Source organism: Muscardinus avellanarius (assembly GCF_963383645.1).
Source record: "Muscardinus avellanarius genome assembly, chromosome: 7".
Classification (NCBI taxonomy): domain Eukaryota; kingdom Metazoa; phylum Chordata; class Mammalia; order Rodentia; family Gliridae; genus Muscardinus; species Muscardinus avellanarius.
This window is the reverse complement of record NC_137793.1, coordinates 66,838,357-66,865,716: the sequence shown is the minus strand read 5'-3', so window position 1 is coordinate 66,865,716 and position 27,360 is coordinate 66,838,357. Positions and strand designations below refer to the sequence as shown.

General features: G+C 46.0%; 1 protein-coding gene across 2 annotated transcripts in view; it reads right to left on the bottom strand.

The window, feature by feature from the left end:
• CAPN8 (calpain 8) overlaps window positions 1–27,360 on the bottom strand; it is a gene marked incomplete at both ends in the record, with an annotated part of 73,187 nt that overhangs the window by 7,341 nt on the left and 38,486 nt on the right. Inside the window, 10 exons of one of the 2 annotated variants that reach the window (XM_080699060.1) lie at window positions 509–573; window positions 2,270–2,327; window positions 5,531–5,599; window positions 12,577–12,613; window positions 13,368–13,579; window positions 16,270–16,281; window positions 19,844–20,013; window positions 22,675–22,835; window positions 23,548–23,622; window positions 24,805–24,890. In XM_080699060.1, the coding sequence (XP_080555186.1) occupies window positions 509–573; window positions 2,270–2,327; window positions 5,531–5,599; window positions 12,577–12,613; window positions 13,368–13,579; window positions 16,270–16,281; window positions 19,844–20,013; window positions 22,675–22,835; window positions 23,548–23,622; window positions 24,805–24,890 (945 nt within the window). Of the gene's footprint in view, window positions 1–508; window positions 574–2,269; window positions 2,328–5,530; window positions 5,600–12,576; window positions 12,614–13,367; window positions 13,580–16,269; window positions 16,282–19,831; window positions 20,014–22,674; window positions 22,836–23,547; window positions 23,623–24,804; window positions 24,891–27,360 lie in introns of both variants that reach the window. The other variant, XM_080699061.1, reaches the window with a different exon arrangement.

Here is a 27,360-nt window from a genome sequence, read left to right as displayed (position 1 = left end):
TGAGGGTTATATAGATCAGAGAAAACAAATAGGCTTTATCTTGTGTGATAATTCTAAACTATTGGTAGTGAAGGCCCACAGGCAGGGCTAAGATTCTGAAATAAAAGCCAGGTGATGGTGAGAGAGCCAGGAGGGGGTGGGGCCGAGGCTGGGTGGTGGAGACTGAACTCTGCAGGAGGAACAAGTGGTTAACCGTGCAGAGGGAGGAGGGGCACAGATGTCATGCACTTGCTATCTTTAAATTACATGATCTTAGACAAGTCACTTAAAAGCTGCATGCCTCACTTTTTAACCTGCAAAGAGGAGATTATCTCAAGCTTACTGAGGAACATCAATGAAACACCCTTTTCTTTAAAACGCAACCACAATTCCTGACATTTGTTCAACAAATGCTTGTTTCCCTTCTCATTCCCCGCCCCCCAATTCTCTACCCTGCTCTTCTTTCTTACTGGAGAAGGTGGCAGAGTCTTTAAAAACAATTTTTAAAAATGTGACATCAAAAGGATACATCCAACAGACTGATCATTTCCCTACAAGTGTTGATGCTGAATCCATCGAATTTTATGTCTGTTCCTAAAGATTTCAATGGAAAAGAGGGTGGGAATCAGGATTGTTTGAGGATACGGGAACTATATGACCTCCACCAATATGATCACCAAAGACAGAAAACTGAGTATAGAGTCGAATATGATCTCCACACACACACAAAAAAAAAGAGTGGGAGGCTCAGATACCCCCAGCCTCCTGGAGCTGTGGACACAGCTCACATACACACCAGTGTCTCAGTTCAAACCCTGACTCTATTTTTGCTTTTCACAAGCACCGGCTTGGGCAGATTAATATTTCAGAGCTTCAGTTTCCCCTCCCTCAAATGGGAATGATTAATGATGATGATAATGACAATACTTGCCTCAAGGACTGAATAGGCATTGATTGGATTAAGTAAATTGTTAGCCTAGCTTGATATATAAGTTATTAGCAAAACAGCTAACTTTTTATTAGCAAGGTATTGTTCAAAGCTTTGTACATCTATTCTTTGAAATAACCTGACTTGGTAGATGCTCCCATTATCCGCATTTTATAGATAAAGAAACTGAATCCAAGAGAGGTCATATAGTGTACTCAAGGTCACACAACCAGAGGGGGCAGAGCTGGGGCTCCACAGCCTGTGTGTCTCATCACAATACACAGCCACTCCCTGAGAGCTGTGCTCCTTGCTTACTATATCTCAGGCATCTCCCTGTAGCTCAGCCTTCCCTGGCCTCCACCTCTACCTTCCTTGTTCCTGGGAGCCAAGGCAGGCAGCAGAGACCCTGCAGCCCTCTCCTCTTCTCTCTGTTCTTCTCAGCAATAATAGGAGCAAGAGAGGATCAGAAGATGGAAGGGTGTGCTGAGCCAGGGTCTGGCTGAGCCCTGGGGAGCTGCACAGCCCATGCCCATCTCCAGGAGGGGCCCTATGGCACTCAGGGCCCTCTTCCCTGCATTCTTGCTCTGGGTCCTGCTCCAGTGAGTGAATGAGCACCCTCACTCAACCAGCTGGAAGACTTAATCCAGTCCACCCCGCAGCCAGAAGAGAAAGCAGATCCACATGGCCTCGGTGTGCGAGGTTGGAAGGCGCAGCTCACAGCCTTCCTCCTGGTGCCCCTGGACCCTTGGGCAGCCCCCAGGCTTGCCAAAGTCTGAAGATGGGGCCTGAGTATAGGGGAGGCCAATTAGAATCCTCCCTTCTCTCCTGCTTCCCCCAAGAAGCACTAGAGATTGAGACCCTTAATCTGCAGAGGTGTCCACGGTATCAACTATATTAATTTTGTGGGAAAGTATCACAAAGGTCCGGCCTCTTTCCTCTCAGGTCACAGCACATGATTGCACTTGGCATTGCAGATCCTCCATCTCTCAAGCATCACCAGCGATTCCTCCCTCCCCCCCAGCCTTCCTCACTGGATTTAGAACCCCTGGCCAAATTCAGCCTGCCCCCTTCCTAACCCACCCCACATCTGTCTTAGGTGACCCCAGACTTTCTTTTTTTTTTTTTTTTTTTTTTTTTGGTGGTACTGGGGTTCCTGGAAGCCCTTCTACCTCCGGGCTACACTCCCAGACCCATTTTTACATGTTTATTTGGAAACAGGGTCTCCTAAGCCAGCGCGCGCGCGGCTGGCTTCGAACCTGCGGGATCCTCCTGTCTCTGCCTCCCAAGCGCGGGGATTACAAGCGTGCGCCACCACGCCCGGCAGACCCCAGACTTTCTGAGAGGCCTCAGAGAGGAACTTACGTTTGGAAAACACCCTGTTCAAGACCTTCTTGAGTTCGTTGGCACTGATTTCAGAATCCTAGAAAGAGGAATCCGATTGCAAACCAAGTCAGCCCTGCCGAGCTGTTTCAACATGCCAAACTATGCAGAGCCTCCTCCATGATCAAGCACCCGCCCCACTGGCCCTGTGATTTTAAGAGCAGGTGACCTCCTCAAAAACTCAAATTCTCCATTTCCTTTGGGATCCCCAACAATCTGGCAGAAGGTGTCCACCCAGACTCCTGCAACATTTCGGGGGCTTGCTTGGACAGAACACAAGGGTGACATGTGGTAGTAATGGGGACTAGCACAGCTGTGCCACACTTTGAATTTTAATGCCCTTGAATCCTCAACACAACTCTGCATCCACGCTGCAATTAAATAATATGATTTTGTAAACTGCTAGACACCATATACTCATGCAATGTCATTTGCCATTTTTATATGCTGTAACGGCTCAGGATTTGCAGCTACCAAGCAACAGAGCCGGGACTGTCTCACCCAACAGTGACCACTGTCCTCACTGTACCTATGAGAGTCGCTGCCTCATGGAGAATCCCATTCACACTGGGAGCTGAGATTTAGGGGGCCAGGATATCCCACATTTATTGGGGATGAGCACTGCGCTAGAGGGAAGATTCTGGACTTAACCTTCAGATGGAAGGCCTGATGCTGAATGGGGTGCAGAGAAGGGGTGCAGGACTGAGGTAGGGGTTCCAATGTGAACCCCACTCTTTACCCTTGTGGCCTTAGCCCAAGCACTTGCCATTCTCCCCCAGCCAGGCCTTAGCCCTGGAACAATAAAGCTTAGAGGGCAGCTGGCCCCACTGGGACACAGGATTGGGCAGTCCCAATAATGACCCCTGAGGTCTCCCTGAAGAGCCTCCAGCCAGAATACAGTCCCCATCTGCTCTGTAACTTCTCCAGGCCGGCAGGGCAGCCAGGAGGGTGGCTGGTGCTGCACCCACAATGGGAGAGAGAAGTAAGATAAGACACAGGAAGAGGTAAACTTTTCTAAGATTCTGGATGTTCTTAATCAAATGCGGCCCATTGGCAGCTAAAAAAGCAAGGTTTTGTTAGTAAAAACACTGGCCTGAGCATCCCTCTAAAACAAATTGGCTCCTTTTTGCAAGGATTTGCTGAGATGAGGATGCAAAAGAAATATCCACAGGTTTTCTTTTCTGCAAAAGTTTCTGATGTTCTCTCTCTCTCTCTCTCTCTCTCTCTCTCTCTCTCTGTGTGTGTGTGTGTGTGTGTGTGTGTGTGTGTGTGTGTGTTGCTGGAGATTGAACCCAGGGGCATTCTACCTCTGAACTACATCCCCAGCCCAAATTTTTATTCTTTATTTTGAAACAGGGTCTCACTAAGTTGCAGAAGGCCTCACTAAGTAGCTGAGGCTGGTCGCAAACCTCCATCCTCCTGTCTCAGTCTCCCAAGTACTGGGATTACAAGCGTGCGCCACCACACCCAGCTGATGAGGTTTTCTCTTTCATTCTCTTCTTTTGTTGTTGTTTGGTTTTTTATTTGTTTTTGTTTGGGGTTTTGTTTGTCTGTTTGTTTTACAGGGAAGGGTATATTGTTTTTGTGTATGAGGTTGGGCATTGAACCCTGAAGCATTTTACCTCTAAGCTATACCCCCAGATTTATTATATTTTTTTTTATTTTGAAACAGGCTCTCACTAAGTTGCTGAAAGGCCTTGCTATATTGCTGAAAATGGTCTTGAACCTGTCATCCGTTTGTCTCAGCCTCCCAAATACTAGGATTACTTTTTTTTTTTTTTTTTTTTTTGAGATAGGGTCTTGCTTTGTTACTGGCTGAGCTACTGGGTTCAAGCAAACTTCTTCAGTCTCCTGAGTAGCTGGAACTAGAGGCTCCTGCCACCATGCCTAGCTGCTATTGTATCCTAAGTCTAGAAAGTTTCCAGCACTTCCCTGAGGGCAGGGAGAGTAGAGAGCACTGCTTTTCCCTTCCCAAGGTCTTTTTGTCAGTTTATTACCCTCCAAAGAGCAAGAACAGTCTCTATATTTGCAGAGCTAGCTTGAACATTTCTGGTCCTGAGCAAAATTTATCTTCTGGACCCCAGTGACTATAACCACAATGAACTTCAGGCAGCAGGGCAGAGAGAGAGAAGGCAGAGAGAACTCTCTCCCTGCTCCAGACACCCTGATTACACTTACGCCATACTGGGCTTGGATTCCATGGTCTGAGCCCTGTTGGTCTCTCAGGGCGGGCTGGGCAGCCAGGCAGTTAAACCTCTGCATCCTACAAGCCCAAACCCGGTTCGTTGAGCTGCCTCCTAGGCAACTCCACCTCCAAAGGATATTGTTTTAGAGGGATTTTGCCACCCTGACTCTCTAGTCAGAAACCCTGATCTGACAGAGCCTATTTTTTCTATTTTTTTTATTTTTACACACACACACACACACACACACACACACACACACACACACATATATATATATATATATATATATATATTTTTTTTTTTTTTTTTTTTTTTTTTGGTGGTACTCCAGGGAGAATCCAGAGGCTTTCTAACTCTGTGCTATACTCCCAGACCTATTTTTTTTTCCTTTTACTTTCTTTTTTATTTATTTATTTATTTATTTATTTTTGGTGGTACTGGGGTTCCTGGAAGACCTTCTATCTCCGGTCTACATTCCCAGACCTATTTTATACTTTTTTTATTTTTGGAAGGATCTCTTAAGCCAGCACAGCTGGCTTTGAACCTGCATGATCCTCCTATCTCCGCCTCCCAAGCGTGGGGATTACAAGCGTGCGCCACCATGACCAGCTCCCAGACCTATTTTATACTTTATTTGGAAACAGGGTCTCACTAAGTTGCTGAAAACCTCCACTAAGTAGCTGAGACTGGCTTCGAACCTGTGCGATCCTCCTGTCTCAGCCTCCCAAGCACGGGCATTACAAGTGTGTGCCACCACGCCAGGCTGACAGGGCCAATTTACAAACACAAAGGCTTTGGGTAGGAACTAGAGATTTTGCTTTTCTATTTTCTTAAGTCAATCAACACAGCAAAACTAGTGTCCTCTGGGTGATAATTGCTCCCCCAGCAATGCAGGAGAGGCCCTCCGTGGCCAGACAGGTGATGATGTGACAGGCGCAGAGGCTGGGGACCTGAAGGATGCAGCCTCGCCCTTCACACTCCTTGAGACCCCAGAAAAGAGAGTAAGGAGTGAGCGTGTGCCTGCCCATTTGGGAAGCCGCGTCGGCCCTCCACTCACCTGCCCTGCAAATGTCTCAAGCAGGCTTTGAAACTGCTTGTCTTCTTGATCCACTTCATTGGGGTGTGGCTAAGAGGAAGGACAGTTGCAAAGTTAAGGTGAGAATCGCTGGGGAAGATGAAAGATGAGAGCATTCCCCATTCATTCGTTCCCCCAGGGGGGTCTACAGAGCCCCTGTCCTGTGCCAGGCTTTAGGCTGTGGGGTCGCACATGGTGGCGAGCAAGGGAGCCATGCATGGTCCCAACTCCATGCATGCTTGGGAGGCTGAGACATGCATGGTCCCAACAGGGGTGCGGCACCAAGGCCCAGGGGTTCTCCCTGAGTGATGTGGGGAAGTGAGACCCAATACCCCTGAATTTCTGATTTCAACCCTGAAACGCTTTCAGATGACAAAAACACCACATCAAAGAATCTCAATCTGGGACTGTGGCCTCCTACAGGATTCACACACGACCTTCACGAGGATTGGTGAACCCCAGAAACTGCATGAACATTTGGAGTCCTGCTTTCATGAATTTTCCTAACTTTTACCAGATTCCTAAATAATCTGGAATCTGGGTCTGGAATAATGAAGGCCTGGCCCTAGCAATGTTCTGAGGCAGAACTTTGGGAGGCGCTGGATCGTGTGGGCTCTGATTCATCAGTGGGTTAACCCACTGCTATCTGAATGGATTACTGGGAGGTGGTGGAAACTGGAGGCAGGCGGGGCATGGTTAGAGGAAGTAGGTCATGGGTGTAGAGGGGTGTATGGGTGGGTGTAGTGTATATGTGGCATATATGTGATATGTATACCTGGTATGTGTATGTGTAGATGTACATGTGTAATGTGTTGTGTGTATATGTGTGTGGTAAATGTATGGTGAGTGTGCATGTGGTGATTTGCATGTGGTATGTATGTGGTAGAAGGTATGAGATATGTTTATGTAGTATGCAAATGTGGGGTGTATGTATGTGGGGGGTATATGGTGTGGGGTGTGTGTGTCAGGGGAAGCGGTGCCCCAGAGAGAAAAGGCAGAGTTTTGTGCATTCAAGAATACTCTGGATTGGGAGGATTGCAGGTTCAGCAGCTTATTGAGATCTTTAGTAACTTAGTGAGACCCTGTTTCAAATACAGGGAAATGGATGGAACTGGAGGACATTATGCTAAATGAGATGTGTCAGTCACAAAAAAATAAGAACTCGATGCTCTACCTAATAAGCAAATGTTAGGGGAAAATGGGTCATAGGAGGAACTCTAGACAAAGGAGATACTGTAGATGAGCAAATAAGTCAACATAAGGGGATGGGAGGGGGAAGAGGGAAATTCTCTAATGTTCATGATGTATATAACGAACATATCAAAGTCAATCACTAAGCCAAACATGAGAAGGAAGGAGGGAGAGGGAATGGGGTGGGAACTGGTTAAGTGTAGATGACAGCTGTGGCAAGACCCCAGAAGGATGAGGATGTTTTGCCTAGAGGTCTGGCATTGACTAGGTCAAGTCAGAACAGAAAGAGCTTCAAACAGCTCTGAGGACAGGCAGAACCTCCTCTAGGACAGATAGGAGTAAACGGCTACTTGAGAAGCATGTGAAAGGCAAAGTTCTCATGCTCTGTTTAGTTACTTAGAAATGTAAACAAAAAGTTTAAAGATATCTCCACCTTGAGCTGATTATTTCTTGGCTTATATTTCACTGCTTATGTTAATTGTTCTTTGTAAGAATAAAAGCTGTGATGAGAATTGGAGTTTTGCTACATGCCTGAGTGAGCTGTAGCCCTCTGCTCATCTTAAAGACATCTTGCCTGCTTCTCTTCATCAGCAACCCTGTTCACCTGCTGACCACCATCAGGTAAGGGCCAATTGGGTGATGTGTGCATGTATGTCTCCACCATCTTGTACCCCATTAAGATGCATGACTACAATGCACCAATGAAAATTTTTAAAAATAAATACTCTCGATTGGGAGGCTGAGACAGGAGGATCTCAGGTTCAGGCCAGCCTCGGCAGATTATCGAGATCCTTAGAAATTTAATGAGACCCTGTTTCAAAATAAAAAGAGGTGGAGTGTAGCTTGGAGGTAAAATACCACTGGGTTCAATCCCTAGTGCTGAGAAAAAGGGGAGGAGAAGGAGAAGGGGAAGTCACCACTTTTGGACAAGCACAGGGTGGTAGAGTGCAGGGAACTTTGTTTTTTTGTTGTTTTTTTTTTAAACAGGGGTTCTGAACTTTTATTTTTTTATTTATTTTTTTACTATTTTTTATTTTTATTTTTTATTGGTGCAATGTATTCATACATCATAATGGTATAAAGAAAATACTTTTGTAGACATACATGCACACATCGCCCAGTTAGCCCCTACTCGATCCCCACCCTGTTCCCTCCCCATCCCTCCTTCCCATGCTTGGCTTAGTGGTTGACATCTAGTTTTATAGCAATTTATCCAATATTAACGATTATAATCTCACAAAACAGTTTCATTTGTCTGATACCAAGCTTTTGATGACTAAAAGATAACAGTTCAATATTTCTTTTTGCTTTCTTTCTTACCAGAGAATATTTTTTTCTTTCTTTTCTTTTTTTTTTTTTTAGGTGAAGCTATCATACATTTATTTATTTTTCAGAAAAAAACTATCCTGATATGGAATATGGACTCTAGATACCCAAAACAATCTCGAAGAAGAACAAAGCTAGAAGATGTATATTTTCTGATTTCAAACCATATAAAGCTACAATAATTGAAACAGTGTAGTACTGTTCTAAAGGCAGATATATAAACTACTGGAGTTAAATAAAAGCTTAGAGATAAATTCTTCCATATATTATCAAGTTATTTTTGACAAGGTTTCCACGAACATTTGGTGGAGGAAATGATAATCTTTTAACTAAATATTGTTGAAAAATAAGTTACATGAAAAAGAATAAAATTGGACCCTTACCTAACACATATACAAATATTAACTCAAAATAGATAAAAGACATAAATATAAATCTTAATACTATAAACTTTTAGAAGAAAATCTGGGTCATAAAACCTCACAACATTGAAATTGGCAGTGATTTCTTGGATATGATTTCAATGGCACAGACAACAGAAGAGTATACAAACTCCCTAAAAAATAAAAAAAATTGTATATCCAAAGACAATGTAAACAGAGTTAAAAGTTACTAATAGAAGGGGATAAAATATTTCCAAATGCTATATCTGATGGTATATTAATATTCCAAATAGAAATCCTAAAAATTAGCAACAATAAAAGCAAACAATACAATTTAGAGATAGGTAAAAGACTAACATAAATAATGAATCTCCACAGATAACCAATCTTAGTTGTCTGTTGGATGGAAACTCTTGTTTCTCTGGTTCTGGTGTGTGTTACCTATTTCTTCTTTGTAGTTAATCTCTTTGAGTATTTTCTCTAGCGCTGGTTTTGAAGACATAAATTCCTTCGGTTTCTGTTTGTCGTGGAAGCTTCTTATTTCCCCATCTAATTTGATAGAAAGTTTTGCTGGGTAGGAAATTTTTGGCTGGAAGTTGTTTTCTTTCAGAGTTTGGAATATGTTACTCCAAGCCCTTCTGGCTCTCATGACTTGGTTTGGGAAGTCTGGAGTGATTGTAATTGGTTTGCCTCTGAATGTCACTTGGCCCTTTGTTTTTGTTGCCTTTAAGATTCTCTGCTTGGCTTCCACATTGGTCATTTTGACAATTATGTGGCGTGGGGATCCTCTTCTCTGATCCTCTCTAACGGGAATTCTATAAGTTTCCTGGACCTGTGTATCAACCTCTTGCTCTATGTTTGGAAAGTTTTCTGCTATTATTTCCTTGAAAAGATTGTTAATCCCTTTGGTTTCACCTTCTTTTCTCTCCTCTATTCCAATTATTCTTAGGTTAGCTCTCTTAAAATGGGCCCATATTTCTTCAATGTCAGATTCCTGCTGTTGGATTTTTTTTTCTAAATTAGAAACTATGCGTTCATTTTTTGAATGATCATCTTCTAGGAGCGAGATTCTATTCTCCATGTGGTCTAATTGGTTGTTTGTACTTTGAATTGAGGCCTTAACTTCATTAATTGCATCCTTTATCTCTTTTTGGCTCTCTCTGAATTCTTTTCGAAACATCTCTATTATTTCTACAGTTATTTTCCTGATTTGATCTTCTAGAAATCTCTGATTTTCTGTTTTATCAAGTTCTGATGTTGTGGGGTTGTGGGCATTCATTGCTCCATTGTTATTCCTCTTTCCCATGATTTCAGAAGTTTGTGCCTTCTCTGGGTTCTTCCCTAGGTCACTACGACTTCACTTAAGGTGCTCTGGATCTCGAGTCTGTGGTATCTCAGACCCCACTACTCCTTTACTGGGTTGTATCACAGAGTCTCAGACCCAGGGAGTCAATCGAGGCTGCTTTAGGCCATGGGGGGTGCCAGGTTGGGCGTTCTCCTATGGTGTAATATCTCTGCCACCACCACTCCCCACTGGGTCAAGTCCCTGGGAGTACAGTACTGGGATTTCTCCTCTAGGGGCCGCAATTTGACTCACTGTTGAGTGTGCAGATGGAGCTGTCGTGGACTCGGTGAATTCGCTGCTGCTGCCGCTGGTAGCAATATGGCGCCGCTGCCACGTCCTTGGCCGTGAGGCTGGCGTACTTCTTTTCTGCTTTTGAACTCCACTCTGAGTCCCTGCAGGGTGCGCTGAGCCCAGCCCCTAGGATCTTTAGCTGCTCCCTGCGCCGAGAAATCTGATCCGCAGTGGCTCACCTCGGCTCACTGTCTGCCGCTCCTCTCTGGAGTTTTGGTGGGCTGTTGAGTGCGTTGGTCTGGTGCCGTCCAGTGAACTCGCCGCTGCCGCCAGCAGTAAGGCGCTGCTGCCGCATTCTTGGGCGTGAGGCCGGCGTATCTCCTCTCTGGTTTCTGGGCTCCGTTATGAGTTCCCTTCCTCTCTGTAGCCTGGTGCTGCACGGCAAAATGGCACCCGCCGCTTCACGCCGCGGCTCCAGCTGCAGCACTGCGGTTTGGTTTCTGGTGTCTCGTTTTTCCAGCCCTCTTTTCTCTGTCCCTTAAAATTACATTTTTTGTTTCTCTGCTGATGGTGTTTTCTGGCTATGAAAGATGCTGATTTTGTGGTAATAGAGATTGGTTGTTAGCGGGGCTCATAAGCCCCGTTTTGCTCCGTTGCCATCTTCCCGGAATTCCAGGAACTTTGGTCTGACTCCTCACCATGCCCTGGGGACTTCAGCAGGCTGGACCCTCTGCCTGGGGCTCCCACTTCATCAAGCCACAGGCCGAGTGCAGAAGACCAACAGCTGTCATCCAAAAAGCAACCTATGAGCTGACCACAGGGAGACCAGTGTGGACTCATGGCCAGAAGAGACTCCCCATTGCTTTGGGGCATCAGAAAGCCCCAGGTCCAAGGAAAATGGAGAGGGGGAGCCACAGTAATGACCAGGATTGAACTTTCCAGTGGGTTCCGTGGGGGCTTTAAAGTCAGTTTAAGTTGATTTAGCAGAAACCAAAACAGAAAAGGAAGGAGGATGATTCTTACTATCTGAATCGTGGGCTCGAATTCACCCTCTACACTGGCAAGCTCTAGCCCTGCCAACATGCCTAGGTCCCACAGTAAGAGATGCCACTGTGAATGACAGGTCCCCCTGGGGACAGTGAGGCCGAGCTGGCATCTGCACTGGGGCAGGGGCTGAAGGGAGAATTCTGACCCTGTAGACCACCAGGCGCCTCAGCACAGAAAGGGACTCTGGGGCCCCACATTGCAGCAGACTCAAGGCAGGAGGCTCTAAGGACAGTGTGTTTAACTCTAGTGCCCCAGGTCCCCAAGAGTGGTCACACCAGAGCAGAGACTAACTGGAGTAAGAAAGAACAGACAATAGGGTATGTGTCTTCTGTCTGCTAAACTCACAGCATGAACCCCCAGAACAAGATGGATCTTTATTTGGCATTTCCTCATGCATCTGCAGAAATACGAGCTTATGAATTTGATACATGTCCAATTATAGAGTATGTCTGTCCCTACCTCCTTTCAGCCAAGGACAGCAAGCTCAGCCACAAGGGGAGTGATTTGTGTGGCATCTGTAGCCAGAGACACCTCAACCCATTAGGGTAGACAGAATGGAGGGCTGGAAGTTTGTCCCATGCTCATGAAAACAGTCCTGCCCCACCCTGGGCCCTGACCCAGTGCCCAGTATCCATACAGCATGCCTCACGGGGCAGTGACATGCTGACAGAACACACCTCATCTGAGGAAAAGGACAGGAAATTGAGGACATGAGTGGGGGACAAAGGGAGTGAGGAGTGGACCCACACTTCAATCGCAAGCATTACTTCCTCCAAAGTCAGCTCTGAACTCACCTCTGCCATGGGCCTTCCCAGACTGGGTGCTACCCAGCACCTCAGGCCTGCACAGCTTAGGACTGCTGTAAGCCTCCATCTTTTCAACACGTATCCTCCAAAAGACTGGAGACTGATCCAAGAGCAGGGCACTGGATCCATCTCTCCCATGGACTTCTCTATCCTGCATGGAACACTGGAGCACACAGCAAGTGCTCTTATCTGTAGATCCTTCTGACTGAATGTGGGAGATGCAAGAGCTTTCCCTCAGGGGCTGGGGATGCATTGCAAAGCCTGTATTATAGTGCCATGTCTAGCTTGTCTTGATCAGGAAAAGCCAGGGTCTAGAAAAGGTGGTAGACCTAATGAATTAAAAGTTACCATCCTTAATATATAAAAAACTCTGACAAATCAAAAAGCTTCAAATGGCTGCTATACAAGAGTGTCAAAGCTTGGCATAGGCCAGGCATGGTGGCACATGCTTATAATCTCAGAGCTTAAGAGGCTGAAACTGGAGGATTGCACAGGTTCGAAGCCAGCCTTGACTACTTAGTGAGGCTCTCAGCAACTTAGTGAGACTCTGTTTCCAAATAAAGTATAAAATAGGTTTGGGAGTATAGCCTGGAGGTAGAAAAGACCCTGGGTTCCACCCCAGTACCACACACACACACACACACACACACACACACACACACACACACACACACCTTGACAGAATAACAGATTACATACCTCAAGTGGGTTTCCAGCTACAATATCCCCCATTTCCCTGAAATACAAATAAAGAAATAAACCTAACATGAGAAAGTAAAAAGTTCAGCTGATAACTATGTTCTTTTAGATAGTTTTTTACCTTTTTGAGAAATTTATTTCCTAACCAGAACCTTCAGTTCCTACACACACACACACACACACACACACACACACACACACACACACACTGCAAAACTGAACCTTTAACCAGAATCCCTCTCCTTTGCTGTCTATACCCTCCCCCTACACCTCACCTTGAATTTTTCATCAGAGACAAGAGCTTCAAGTTCAGCAGGCTCTCCCATGAATTCTGGAAGAATGCTAGAGAATTCTCTCGCTACCTTACCCTAGTTTTCACTCTTATCCCCTGGGAACCTGGCTGCCTTGAATCCCTGTCGAAATGGCTGGCAGGAAGCCACAGCCCTCAGATCCATGCAGGTATCACATATGTGTTATGTTTTGTGGTGTGTGTGCAGAATGTGGAGGCATGTGGTATATGTGCGGTATGGGGGAGAAGGTATATTGTGGAAGGACTTAAGTAATGTGTGGGTGGTATGTCTTGTGTATGTGTGGTATATTACAGTTTGTGTGTGTTATGTGATAGGTGACGTATGTGTTGTGGGTGGTGTGCATGCATGGCATGTGTTCATGGTGTGTGTTTGTATGTGTGTTGTATGATGTGTGTGTGGTGTATTGTGGTGCGTGGTATGCATGGGGCCCCAGAACCTGCACACAGCTGTCCCCCTGCCATGGAGCAAAAAAAGCCTCACAGGGCCTTGGCCTTCTTCTCCGAGAACACCCTCAAACAGAAGTCGCCATCCTTGAAGGGCTCGAAGGTGGACGGCACCACGAGGTACTCCCCAGGGGGCAGCCGAACGCGGCCGGACACCTCCCGCAGGTTGGCATAGGTGCTGGAGCAGGCAGAGGGCTGGTGGCCCAGGAAGAAGTCCCGGCCCAGATGCACATCCGTGTGGCTCTCCAGCTGCACAAAGCAACAGCAGAGTCAGTTTCTTCCTGAATCCCGGAAGATGAGAGCCAAGGGTTTGGTTTATTGTGCTGATTTAGGGACCATTAATTTTTAATACTGCCAAGAATCAGGAGACCTTGGATTCTGTCACTGCATGTCCATAGTCGAGTGTATTTGGGGCACTTTCTGGGTGCCAGGTCCTGGTGGAGACACTGACCCTGACCTTGTGATCTTGGCTGGACACTGCTCTCCAAGGCTCTCCAGTTAAAAATGAAGGGCTGGGCCCAGGATCTCTGGTGTGTACTGTTTCTCTCTGGATATTTCCCCCAGTGATTCAAACAGACTTATATCTGTAGCTGTCCCTGAGGTGACATTGCCCTTCACAGCACAGACCCATGGCTGGGGAGGTGAGCTTCAATCTCGGTCCTCAAGCAAAAGCCACCACAGGGCCACTTGCCTTTGACAATCTGAGAAAACTGCTCTGCGAGGTGACTGGGGTGCTCAGGCTGGAGAGGGGCAGCTCTGAAAGAAGCAGACAGGAGGCAGCCACAGCCCAACCCAGTGTGGGGTGCCTCCTGGCCTCTTCAAGGACCTTGCTCTCCTCCAAGAGGGGAAAATCTCCCATAACCCACCTGTTTGTTATGGGGGAAGGGAGAGGGTGTTGAAACATGACACAGGCCAATTAGTGACTTCAGAATGCTTCAAAAACATAGAAGCCATGATGTTATTGCCATAATTAAACCTCCCCATAGCACTGTATCTTTATGATGGATCTTCATCATGATGACTGAGGTAGAGGATGGTGCTGACAAGCTACCAGGGCTATGACTTCAATGTGACCTAGGGCTGGGATGCCACCCTGAGTGGACAGTGTCCATACATGGTCACCTCACACTCCTGAGACCACAGGCTGCTAAGCAGGGGATAAAGAAGGGCCCCCAGGCAGACCCTGCTGACCCGGCCACTGAGGCAGTCACAGTGCTTGATTCCCCCTGAAAATATTTACACTCTGGGTATAAAAATACTGGGGGCACAGTCATCGAGACTACGGCCTCAGTGACTATGGCCTCAGTGTCCTGAGTTATGTGTCATTCTTGTCATCCCTGAGGATAGCCACCGGAGAGCCAGGGCCCTGGCAGGAGAAAGTACTGAGTAGTGGTGAAATGGGAAGAAAACTCTGATTTGCTCTGGGAAGAGGCAAGCTGAGTTCCAGGGTGAAGCAGAGTGGAGAAGTCCTGTTTGGGAGGTCAGCGTGGGAATGAGAGACACTGAGGCATGATCTGGGTCTCCTCTAGCTGCTACATACCCCACACAAGCAGGTGCAACAAGGTCCCGAGCCACCCTGGACACAGCTCAGCCAGGAGTGACAGGGGACTCAGCAGGCTTAACTTGTGGTGATCCTCAAAGTGTGGGTCCAGGATCAGCATGAGAACCCCGGGGAAAGGCAAATTATGAGGCCCCATCCCAGGCCTGCAGGACTGGACCTCTGGGGGCAGGACCCAAGGAGCTGTGCTTTAATGAGTCCTGCAGGGGATTCTGAGGCAAGTTCAAGTCTGACATCCACTGACCTGAAGACTCACTGGCACCCAGAGATCCCAGGATCTGCAGGGGCACACTGAGGGCACCGGGGCATGAGGAGGGTTCCACTCTGGGTGCATATGAGCTCCTCACATAAGAGGGGCACATCAATTAGATTTAACGCAGGTTTGGTTTTAGTTATTTTTGAGTAGAGCTGGAGGTGTTTGAGTCATTCACATGCCTTTGTTGGTTCCTCCATCATGATGTGCATTTGTGAGCCAAAGGCAGGGTAAACCAGTAGTCTCTAACCTTGGAATACTACATGCTGAAATCTGTGAATCTGGGTCCTCTTGGCATTTGCCACATCACTGGCCAAGCCTGAGGACCTGGGAGAGGAGGGGGAATTACACCACTGCATAATTAGTGCAGCTCACCCAGCTCAGGGGAGCCCCAGAACACAGTGGCTCTCAACCGTAGTTACACACTGGGTCACTCACACACCTGTGATGCTGGGGTCTCCCACCACCACCCATAGACTCTGATATGATTGAGCTGGGATGCAGCCTGGGCATTAAAATGTTTAGAAGCTCCCCAAGTTGTCGTCAAGGAGACCATCACTAGGCTAGCAGGTATGGGGTCCTCTCTTTATGCTTGATGGTCTCACAGTGAGTCATGCAGGTCCCTTCCCAGGAGTGCCCCCCAGAGCTCCTACCTCCAGCCAGGTAAAGTGGACCACATAGTGAGGGAAGCCCAAGATGGCAGAGAAAACCCCAGATGTAAGTGTGACAACAAGGATATAACTCCCTAACTCAGCTGGAAATTACAGAGGAGGGACAGAAAAAGCAGGGAGCCAAGGAGGTAAAGTTGGTACTTTCTTTTCTTATCAGAGAGTAGGGCATTGATTTCTGTTGGCGAGTAAATCGGAATCTAAGGTGTGCTGCAGTCACCTTGCTCAGACACATGAGGGCAGAGATCACCACTGTTCCCTCCCAAGGGGGGCTGACAGGTGGGGCTTGGGCCTGTCTTTAACCAGCTCTCAGGGCTGCCAGCTCACTGGATAGAGTGAGAGTCCTTGGAGGAACCAGCTTCCATCACAGGAAGCAGATGGTGCTGGGGGCCATCCCCAAGGCATCCAAGCTCGTTCTTACCCAAGGAAGGACATCTCTGTCAGTACAATACTCACGTACCTCCTTGGGAACCTACAGGACAGAAGACAAGAGCAGGTCACCTGAGGGTTCAAGCCTTCCCTTTGTGCTTGGCATCCTTACCCAAGTCTCCCAGAGAGACTGCAATTTCCTGGATGCATGTCTGTGCTAATGTGAGAAACCAGTCAGCATTTCTGAAACTGGAAAAGTCACTGATGAATTTCAAAGCCACCTATAGACTACTGAGTGAGAAATCTGGGGGTGGAGAAAAGATTCTACTTTTCTACTTTATTCTCTAGTTGTATAACTACCAGGATCTCAAATTCTTCAACATTAAAAACCTTAGGGCTTAAATGAGAACTAACATTTTACAAACCTCCCACCTGAACCTCCCAGATCAAAGACTTGCCAGGAGATGGGAACCTAACTCAACTTGAGCCATAATTTATTCTGCCCTTGGCCAGGGTAAGAGGTCCAAGAATAGACATATGACCCAAGCTGGATCTATCAAAGAGTTCTCTAGGATTTTTAAGTTGGAACTAAGGAAAGGGCCTCCTTTTTAATGCTGATGATACTAGGGGTAAAGAGATCTAGACTAGGAGAATGGCATGGGCAGTAGACAGGGGCTGTGGAGAAAAGGAGTCCTGGCAGCCTCTGAGTCTCTTATCTCAAGCTCCTTCCTTTGGTTTGGTTACATGAGATGGTAAATTCATTTTATTTTATTTTTTTGTGGGTCTTGGGATGGAACCCAGAGGTATTCAACCTCCGAGCTATACCCCTGCCCAATTTTTTATTCTTTATTTTGAAACAGGGTCTCACTGAGTTGTGGAGGGCCTCACTAAGTAGATGAGGCTGTCCACAAACAGCGATCCTCCTGTCTCAGCCTCTCAAATGCTGGGATTACAAGCTTGTGCCACCACGCCCAGCTTGGTAAATTCATTTTTTTACTAGCTTAGCTTGAACTGACTTGGTTACTTGCAAGTGAAAATATTGACTCCCATAGGAGATGAGCTCTCCGATCCAGGTGTGCACAGGAATCCTGTGCTAGGCTAGAGAATCCCCATGGTGTCCCTTTTCCTCCTTCACCCTCTGCTGCTCAGGCTAATTGGACCAGAAGAAAAAGACAGGTCTTGTTGGTGACTTGGGTTAGTAGGAAACTATCTACAACTCCAAGAAACAGCATAAATAGGAAAAATCAAGGCCAGCAGTCCTCCATTTGTCATTGGCAGCAGACATAAAAGAGTCTAGAGCCACTGCCCCTCCTCTAATTTTGAGTTTAAACCAGTATCACACAGGCAGAGGCCCTGCCTCTCTGGGAGACAAAGGCCTCGTTGGACCCTTCCTCTCTACTCCAGCCTAAAAGCCTTTCCCACACCCGTAGAGGCCATCCCAACTACCATGGCCATCTCTCCAACTCACCCACCACTGCTGCTGTCAACCTGCTCTGAATCCACCCTGCCAAAAGTCACCACGCAGGCACTGAGCCAAGCAGGAGGGCAGACCTTGGCCCGTGCCCGCAGAGGGATGGGAAAGGACGGCCATCTATGACAGACAGGTCAAAAGACAGGCCTGCCTGACAGGAGCTTGTCATCACTGCGGAAGATGAAGGGGACAGAGAGAAGGCTGGGCAGGGGGAGCTCTTCAGGGATCCTTGCTGTTTCTCAGTTGGTGACAGGTTCTCAAGTTCAAACTAGTTTCAGAGTTAAACCAGAGGAGAAAGATACAGGGGCAAGTATGGTATGCCTGCAATCCCAGCTACTCTCTACATTCATTCCCTCAACCTACCTTTAAAACTGCTTCTGACGCAGAAGTCAGGCCCTAAGTTATATGCCTCTGGCCATAAGAAGAAAATCCATGGCTGACATACACTGGAGTATTTGATAAGCAGCTATAATTTGAAGTCTTAAAACTGACATGCTTTATATATTATTTATGAGTACAAACGCTGTGCCGCCCAAAGCTATTTTGAAAAAATGGTTTGGTGATTGAGCCATGTAAAATAGACCTGATAGATGAAGAACTGGTGGCCCTTTCCTCAAGTAGCCCATCCTTCAGCCATGTGTGCCTGAGGTCATCTCTCCAGGACTGCCACTTAACTTCCAAACTGTCTAGAAGCACATGGGGACATCTCAGGCTGGAACATTCCCCCTTCTCCACCTTTGAAATGTAGATCATCTTTTGAAACACTGATCAAAGCCTCCTGCTTGAAGCCGAGATGCCCAAAGCCCACCATGTTGGTCCCCATCATAGCAGATCAGACTTGCCCCGTAGTCACTTGAGCAAGTGTGTACCTTATTCCCCACTCTAGATGGTAAGCACTCTTAAGGCAGTAGCCTGTGCTATTCCTCTGTGTCCTCGGCTTTCGGCTCCACACCTGGCACATAGAAGATGCTCACTAAAGTTAGCTGTACTGATATGCATACACAAAGTATCTGCTCAGGTTTTTATCCCTGTAAACAGTAAGTCTAGTTTTGTAATATTTACATTCTGGTTAGGGCTATAAAAGCTAAGCTGAAGTCAATCTGTAGTTTTGTTAATTTATAATTCTTTATCCTGCCACCAAGTAGCAATGGTTTTCCATCTCCCATTCTTCCAATATAATACACACACACACACACACACACACACACAACACACACACACACACACACACACACACACACACACACTAAACTCAAAAACCTAACTTCCAGAATATTATAAATAAAAGGGCTGGAGGTATGAGGTTGGCAACTACTTTTCCTTACTGGTTTCTTACTATAACACTCCTTTTTCAAGTATTAATTTATACTGAGATATTGGGCCTCCAGTCAGGTCTTAGTTTTCCTAATTAGAATTGTATTTTCCCCAGGAAATTTATATTTAACAAAATTTTAAAAACTACCATGAATCCCTCTGAAATATGTTATATAGATTCTTTGCCTCTATAAAGAAGTAGATTCCAATTTGTTCTTGGCTGGGTTGTCAAGACACGAGTCTTGCTTTTACGTATCTGTGAATTTAAATCCACAAAGAGATTACCAGGAAAAAGAGTGGTTACTAGGAAAAACCACAGAGTGGTTACCATATTGAGCCAGGGACTGCAGCCTGAGACCAGAACCAGTTGTGTTCCTGATCCAGGGATGCCAGAACCTAAAGTGTCCATGCCGCTTTGCAGCCCAGACCCTGTATGTTCCAGATGTCTGGAGGTTGCCCATGGTGGGAAAAAAGGGCTGGGTATGTTTGGCTTCCATCTCTAGTCTTCTCCTACTCGATGATGCTGCTCATCCTCCTGTGTCACTTCAAATGCCCTTTGTCCCCATATTCCCAGCTCCTGTCCCCCGAGATGCCTATACTTGGAAAGGAATCTAATAAACCAATTTATACTGAGCTCTCAATGACAGGCAAGGTTTAATGAACTAAGCATCTCAGAAGCTTGGGCCATAGGAATGAATCGCTAATTGTGGAATTCAGGCCTAGTATGGCCATTGGAAAAGGTATTTAGGGGAAGAAAAACGATGCTTGATTAGGAATATTCAAGTGATAGGAAAGACACACTCCAATTACTGGCCAACATACTCAGACCAAAGATGTTTAGTAAGCGTACAATAAAGGATGAGCCCCAATTCAGCAATACCTGGTAGATGGCATAGCCGATGCTAAGCATGCCCTGTCCTATCCTCTTCTGTCGCCTGCGATTTTTCTGCATCAGACCCAGCAGTACTGTGCAGCAGGGTTCACCCTCCTCCTGGTCCTCATCCGCCTCATCCAAATGGATTTTGAATTGGGGATTAGTCCAGTAAGTGGCTGGAAGTCACCCAGCGATGGCAGTTCCATTGTGGAAAAGAATTTAAAAAACAAAAATAGGAAAATAACCTGGATCATCCCAATGAAAGCAAAACCCCAGCGGAGCTGTGCCTGGTGAGCAATCACAGAATGGGTTTTGTACAGGTGGTCAGACCATTTGTTTACCTCTTTGCCCCACTCACGTACCAACAGGCGTGACCAATCACACTTGGAATGTTAGTGCCCAGCCATTTCATCAACCCGGCATTGCATGGAGCCCAGAGCTGCTCAACTGGGGGTGGTCATGATACCAAATCCCAGGGTGCCCCCAATCTGCACTAAGTAGTAACCTTCATGTTTTACTGAGAAATGGTCAATGTTTCCCAGTTCTCAGCTCCCGGGTTGTGGGGATAAACCTCTCCTGGAGGAAGGGAGCTCTCTGGGCAGAAAGACCCAGAAGAGTTTCTCTACCAAGGAGGCCCCACCTGTCAGGATAGAAAGCCATCCATCTCACTGGCATGCATTCCCCCTCAGAGAAAGCCCCAGCTGCAAGTCACAGCCCACAGCAGCCCTGAGAAAGAATCCTCTGCCCACCAGCCCTGGGCCCATGTGACGGTGACGCAAAGCAGCCCACTGAGGAGGCACTCTCTTCAAGAGAAAGTCATTTAATAATGCACCAGGAATCACAGGAGCACCTGTGAGGCTTAAAAGGACACCTTTGGTTCCAAGATAAGTTTTAAAAATAACTTTTCAAAATAGTGTGTACATAAGCCAAGGCAAAGAAAAGCCAAAAGGTTCATCCTAGGGCACACAGCAATTCATTGGAAGAGTCAAGCAGCAGAGCATAACTGCAGTAGATGGTCCTGACGGGTGTCTCTGTGCTAGGCCCTCCACAATTGCAAAAGTGAAGTGTCCTCAGGGAAGAAAGGAGTGGGAAAGGGTGATTGCTTTTTATCATTTGGGGAGGGGGCTGGAGTTTTTTTTTTACATCCTCAAAGAAAGAGTCAAACTCTATGAAATAACAATAGCATACCCAAGTGCTCAAGAGCCATTGATTGATATTTTTTCTTAACAGTAAGATTGCTTATTCAATTCCACCTTCCCAGAATCTCTACTTCCAGATTTTTTATTTAAGGCATAAGTGTACTAATTTCAAAGCCAAATATCTGTAGATTCCAGGGGAGACAGAGAATTCAATAATCTCCTACACTTACATCATTTCCAAAGGGCAAGAACAATCTATTTCATCCTGACAGCTAGCTGGCAACAGAGCTGGATTCTGGACTCCCAAAATGGTCCATGCAAATTTGCTGTGCATTTTCTAAGAGTGCACTAATAGTGAGCATATTTTAATTTCTCCTACCTGCAATATTACTGCAATCCCTACATCTTTTTGCTTACTCCTTAACAGTACTAGAAGAAAAGGCCATAAGAATAAAGTGTTCCATTTGTACTTCGCTTACACAGTTTACAAAGTGCTTCCCTACATACTCAGGCTAGGATGCTCACTGTGACCTGTCTAGTGAGGTCAAAAAGGTAGGAATTATCACCTGGCTTTGAGGATTAGGAAACTAAAATTCAGGGAAGGAAAATGCTCCCCCACCCCGGGGTCTCCTAACTGTTTAGCCAAGCAGCAGGGGCAGGACAGAGACGCCCCTCTTCCTGTCTGCCCATCATTCTGGTCCCTGCTGCCAAAAATAGGAGCTCTGGTTGGATGAGGATGGAGAAGAAATGTTGTCAAGATGCCAGATTGTATCCACATGGGATTTTCTGGTGACACCACTTCCACAGCACAGAGCACACCCCTGCACTGAGAACTCAACTGGCCTGTCCCCAGGAAACTCGGAGTCAATCAACCTCAATCAACACATCAGCAGCAAACCCAGCAGGAAGCAGGGAGGGGAAGTGAGGCATGAAGAGAGCAGATTTTGCTTTCCTTCCTTTCTCCTTAGTGATGTGGGGCGTTGCCTCAGAGTTTCTTCATCAGGAGCTGCCTCAGCGGATGATTCCACCTAGGAGGAGTCTATACGTGTATATATTAGTGATCTTTTGTGAGCTGGGGAAGGCTGCTAACCTTTAATTAGAGGACCCAGGGTTAGTGCAGAGGCAGTGGTTCACACCAGGCTATCCCCATCAGGAACGGAGCCCCAGGGACCCCCATAGGAGTGCAAAGTGACCACAGGTAAACCCCACATACGGCATCCCTGACCCCGCTGTCTTGCCCTCCATCTCCAACTCAGGTGCAAATGCAGCTTCCCTGCTGGGGCAGGCTATTGAAATGGCAGATGCAGGACCCTGTTCCTCTAGGGTGCCATTAGCTAATTAGCGTGCCATTAGCTAATGGCATTAGTGTGCCATTAACATGCCATTAGCATGCCATTAGCTCTAGTATCCGAGAACTCTGTAAGAAGGTGTCAATCAGCTGGGTCATGTAGGGGTGGCAGAAGCCCAGGAGAAGAACAGAAGGAAGTCAAGAGCAGGTTAGTCAGAAGCACATCCCATGGAAGCAGAGACAGGCAGGTGGGCAAAGCAGAAATGATTTGAACACCGAAAGATACGATCGGGTCTCAGGTGTCCCAGCCTTTGAGCTTGGGGAGAAGCAAGACCTCAAGCCCAAAGGCACCATCTAAAGATTAACATACAATCACCAGCTGAGGGAGGAGCCAGGTGTCTCCACCCTACCTGGGTAGTTCTGGCAGCCGCCAGCGGTGGAGCCCCGCGTCCAACGCCCATTGAAGAGCACCAAGTTCCACTTGTGCATCTCCTCACTGCTCAGAGAGTCTGGGGATAGGTTACAGATCTCCAGGCGAGAGAATTGCTTCAAGAAATCTGAAAATGACATCCTGGGGGGCAGAAGGACCAGAGGGTTTTCAGTCCAGACAGCTGGGCTGACAGGATGATTAAAGACACCTGGGCCCAGAAAAAGCCCTAGAAAGGGCCTCGGAAGCTACCAGCTAGCTGACTTAATCTTTTCCATAGCCCACTTCTATGAACACACAAAGACCACCACCCAAAGTCTTCTCTGTGGTTAGCCTCTTGGTTCTTAGAGAACCCCTCTCACATGTCTATCTGTCACACGGAGTGGGCACCATAAACTGGAAGAGACCGTAGAGGTGGGTCTTAACCTGCCTCTAGACAAGCCTGTCTAGGTCCACGAGAGCCTCCTTCCTGTTTCATTTTCAGTGATGTCCAGTTTAGATATGTCCCTCAAGTACTGCCATGTTTAGTGGTATCCTTATAATCTCCCTGAGTCCCCCAGTGAAGGAAGTCATCCCATTCTGGTGGTAAGGTAGATCTCAGATCTCTAGTGCTCTTGGCTCATGAGAGAGGCTGGCGAGCTGATAGGTCAGCAACATCAAATCAGATATCTTGGTTTCAGTGTTTAAGATATATGAGTATAGGGTAGAATTACACTAGAGCAAAACGGGGTAGAAGACTGAAAGTCACCATGGCCGAGAACCTTGCTAAATTCCTGGAAGACCTAGAGACTGGCTGTGCACACCTCAGAACTTGGAATGGACCTGCCACTAAGGGGACGGCTCTGCGGCCTCTTACCAGAACTCGCCGTCCTCAGCCTTTTTGTCCAGCTCTTCCTTCCGCCTGGGGTCTATGTAATTCCACTCAGGGGCACTGAGGCAGGGAGAGAAATGAAGGAGAGAAGGTCATTCCTGAGGAACAAGCTACTTCCTGCAGCTAAAGGACAGGGGATAGCAAACACAACAAAACCAGCAGGTGGAAAGGCAGGCTGGACGGGATGTGATGGGCTACACAGTCTAGGCAGGGGATGCAGAGGGGACATGGACACTAACAGAGTGGCCCTAGACATATGGCAGAAACATTGGACATGGAATACTTCCTAAACCTGCAGTCATGACCATCAGGCCCAGATTTATGGCAATTTTCCTGACATAATGTCACCCTATGATGCCTCTTGTTGGTGGCCTTTGCATGACAATTTTTGTTCAAATGCTATCTTCAGTTACTTTAAAAAGTTATACTTTCCTGAAATGCATATGCAATGTCTAATTAACTAAGCAATATTTTTGTGTGCTGGGTATTAAACTCAAGAGTACTGGGCCTCTGAACTACACTCCCAATGCTTTAGTTTTTTACTTTGAAACAGGGTCTCGCTGAGTATGGAGGCTGGCCTTGAATCTGTGATCTTCCTGTCTCAGCCTCTCAAGTACTGGAAGTCATTCCCATCCTCCTGTAAAATAGGAACATCAACTTTAGGACATAGATGTCCCAGACCATGTCTACCTCTGACTGACTTCTCCTTCCCAGCAGAGAGGCCACTCACGAATTGCCCTTCCAGTCAAATGCTCAACACCTGCCCAGTTATGGGGTGAGCAACAACCTCGTTCATCACTTATACAGGGGCTAGGGGTACCAAGATCAAAGTCCATTTTCTCAGCATCATTTCTTCCTCTTGGTGCTGAGGGGTTTGGCCTTTGTAAGATGGACCAGTGTTCATGAGGTAAAATGATCAGACTGGGTGGTCGATTTGACCACCACAGTGCATTAGGCAGAAAACAGGTAAGCTGTTCCGTTCCCTGCTCAGCAAAATTTGACAGAGCTGCCAAACTTTCAAATGCCAAAACAGAAATCTAGAATCAAAGACTACAGCTAAGTGGTTTTGATTTGGCTTTTCCCAGCCTGAAACTATTTAATATTCTTTTCTGAACAGGCTGTGTGATTAGTGGACAGCAGTGCTGTGGAACCCACTATGGCGTTGGTCTCACCGTTTTGTGTCTTACTTGACACCTTCCTGCAGAGTGAGGTGAGGACCAGGGAAGGTAAAGAGGAACCTACTCGTCGCTCCAGGCTCCCGACCACTCCACTTCACCCCATGGATTCCTGAGTCTGATCAGCTTCTCTAGGCAGCCACGGAAATCCACCTGCAAGATCCACACACACAAAAGCAACTGAATTCTGGCTCTCTTTCTGCTGTGCATTCATATCTGCACCTGAGAGGATTTGCATGAAATTTTTCTAATGTCTCTAAACTACTATGCTTTTTTTAAATGCATGTTTTCAGGCTTTGGCCAAGTGCTCTATTTTTTGCAATTTGTTTGAAAAAAAATGAAGAGTGAATCTAGCACAAAGAAAGTTTATATATGGTTTAACTTAGATTCAGATTTTATAGTTGACTAAGATTGATCCTTCGTAATATATGAGACATCATGATAATGAACATCCTCCAAACAAATGCCAATAGCACAGCAGCTAACAGTTATTGAGTATGGATAGACTTGGCACTATGCTGAGCATTTCAAATGCATTATTGACTCATGTAAGGCTCAGAACAATCCTGTGAGTTGGGTACTATTAGCATCTTCATTTTTCAGCACAAAAATCTGAGACTTAAGCTGGGTGTGTGGCGTATGCATGTAATCTCAGCATTTCAGAGGCTGAAACAGGAGGATTGTGGTTCGCGGACAACCTCAGCTACTTTATGAAGCCTTTGCAACTCAATGAGACCCTGTTTCAAAATAAAGAATAAAGCCGGGTGTGTTGGCGCACGCTTGTAATCCCAGCATTCGGGAGGCTGAGACCTGGAGGATCCCGGTTCATGGACAGCCTCAGCTACTTAGTGAGGCCCTCTGCAACTCAGTGAGACCCGGTTTCAAAATAAAGAATTAAAAATAGGGCAGGAGGTGTAGCTCAGAGGTCAAATGCCCCTGGGTTCCATTCCCAGACCCACACACACACAAAAAAAATAATAAAAATAAAAATAAAGAATAAAAAAATAGGTCTGGGAATATAGCTCAGAGGCAGAATGCCCCTGGGTTCCATCCCCAGTACCAAAAAAAAAAAAGAAAGAAAGAAAGAAAGAAAGAAAGAAAGAAAGAAAGAAAGAAAGAGAGAAAGAAAGAGAGAAAGAGAGAAAGAAAGAAAATCTGAGACACTTAAAGAAATTCAGTTTATCCAAAACTACCTAGTTAGTAAGTGGTAGGTAGATGCAAGATGTAAACACTGGCAGTGTGTCTCCAAAGCCCCACTTCATAAATGTATGCATACTGCCTGTTATGTTTTAAGTGTGTTCTGTCCCCTCCAAAATTCATGTTGAAATTTGATTACCAAGTTATTTCCTTTATAAATTACCCAGAAATGTATTATGACATCACTGCCCCTTCTATTTATTGAGTATTCAAATATGAGCCCATCTCCTTACACACATATTTACATTTGCATACACAAACATGATGGTCTCTTAGGTCTTCATCATCTTAATTCCATCGTGCCCTAGCCCGATGTTTACACACACACACACACACACACACACACACACACACACACACTCAATTTGTATTATGGGATTGGCTTGATTAAAGAACACATTCATTCTGGGCATACTGTATTTGGGGGTGGCTGAGAAAGGAAGATCGCAAGTTCAAGGCCAACCTGGGCAACTTATCAAGATACTATTTCAAAATAAAAAGTAGTGGGGCGTGGTGGCGCACACTTGTAATCCCAGCATTCAGGAGGCTGAGACTGGAGGATCGCGGTTCATGGACAGCCTCAGCTACTTAGTGAGGCCCTCTGCAACTCAGTGAGACCTGGTTTCAAAATAAAGAATAAAAAATAGGACAGGGGGTATAGCTCAGAGGTTGATTGCCTCTGGGATCCATCCTCAGACCCACAAAAAAAAATAAATAAATTAAGTAAATAAATAAATAAAATAAAAAGTAAAATGGGCTAGGGATGAACTCTGCTCCTGGGTTCAACTCCTAGTACCACCAAAAAAATAAAAATTAAAATTAATACACTCCTGAAATAGAGACACATATAATAAGTATCCATACCATTTTAATAAATAACAAGGGCTGGAATAACCATTGCATTTCTATTTTTGCATTGTCCTTTGGGAAACCCAAAGCAAAATGAATTCTCAACTGAAGCACTGTCTTTAGCCTAGATTGACGCATTTTGCCTTAGTTGTATGGTCTGATTGAGTCTCTGTTTTTTATTGTAAACCACCTTATTTGGAAGTGGGCAGAATATAGGAAATAAAACTAACCAAAATCATAGTCTATGCTTTCTACTTAAGTTAGAAGAAGCGCACTACCTGCATGCCTTCCCATTATTATATTTCACCCTGAAAGATGAGAATTTACCGGTTTTCCTTTGGGGAGTCGTGTGAGTTTCCAGTGCTTTACTTTACACAAACATACTTCTTGGAATGTGTGTAGAATCTGACAGTCTCTGTAACTTTCCTAGCCACACCTCGGAAGAGAGCTTGCCTTTCATTAGAACTCATACAGCTGAAGCTCAGAGCACTTAAGTTACCCACATTCAGGAGTGTGAGAGTCATAAGCCCCTTGTGATGAACAAGAACTAACCATGAGTCTATGGAGTGAGGGGCTC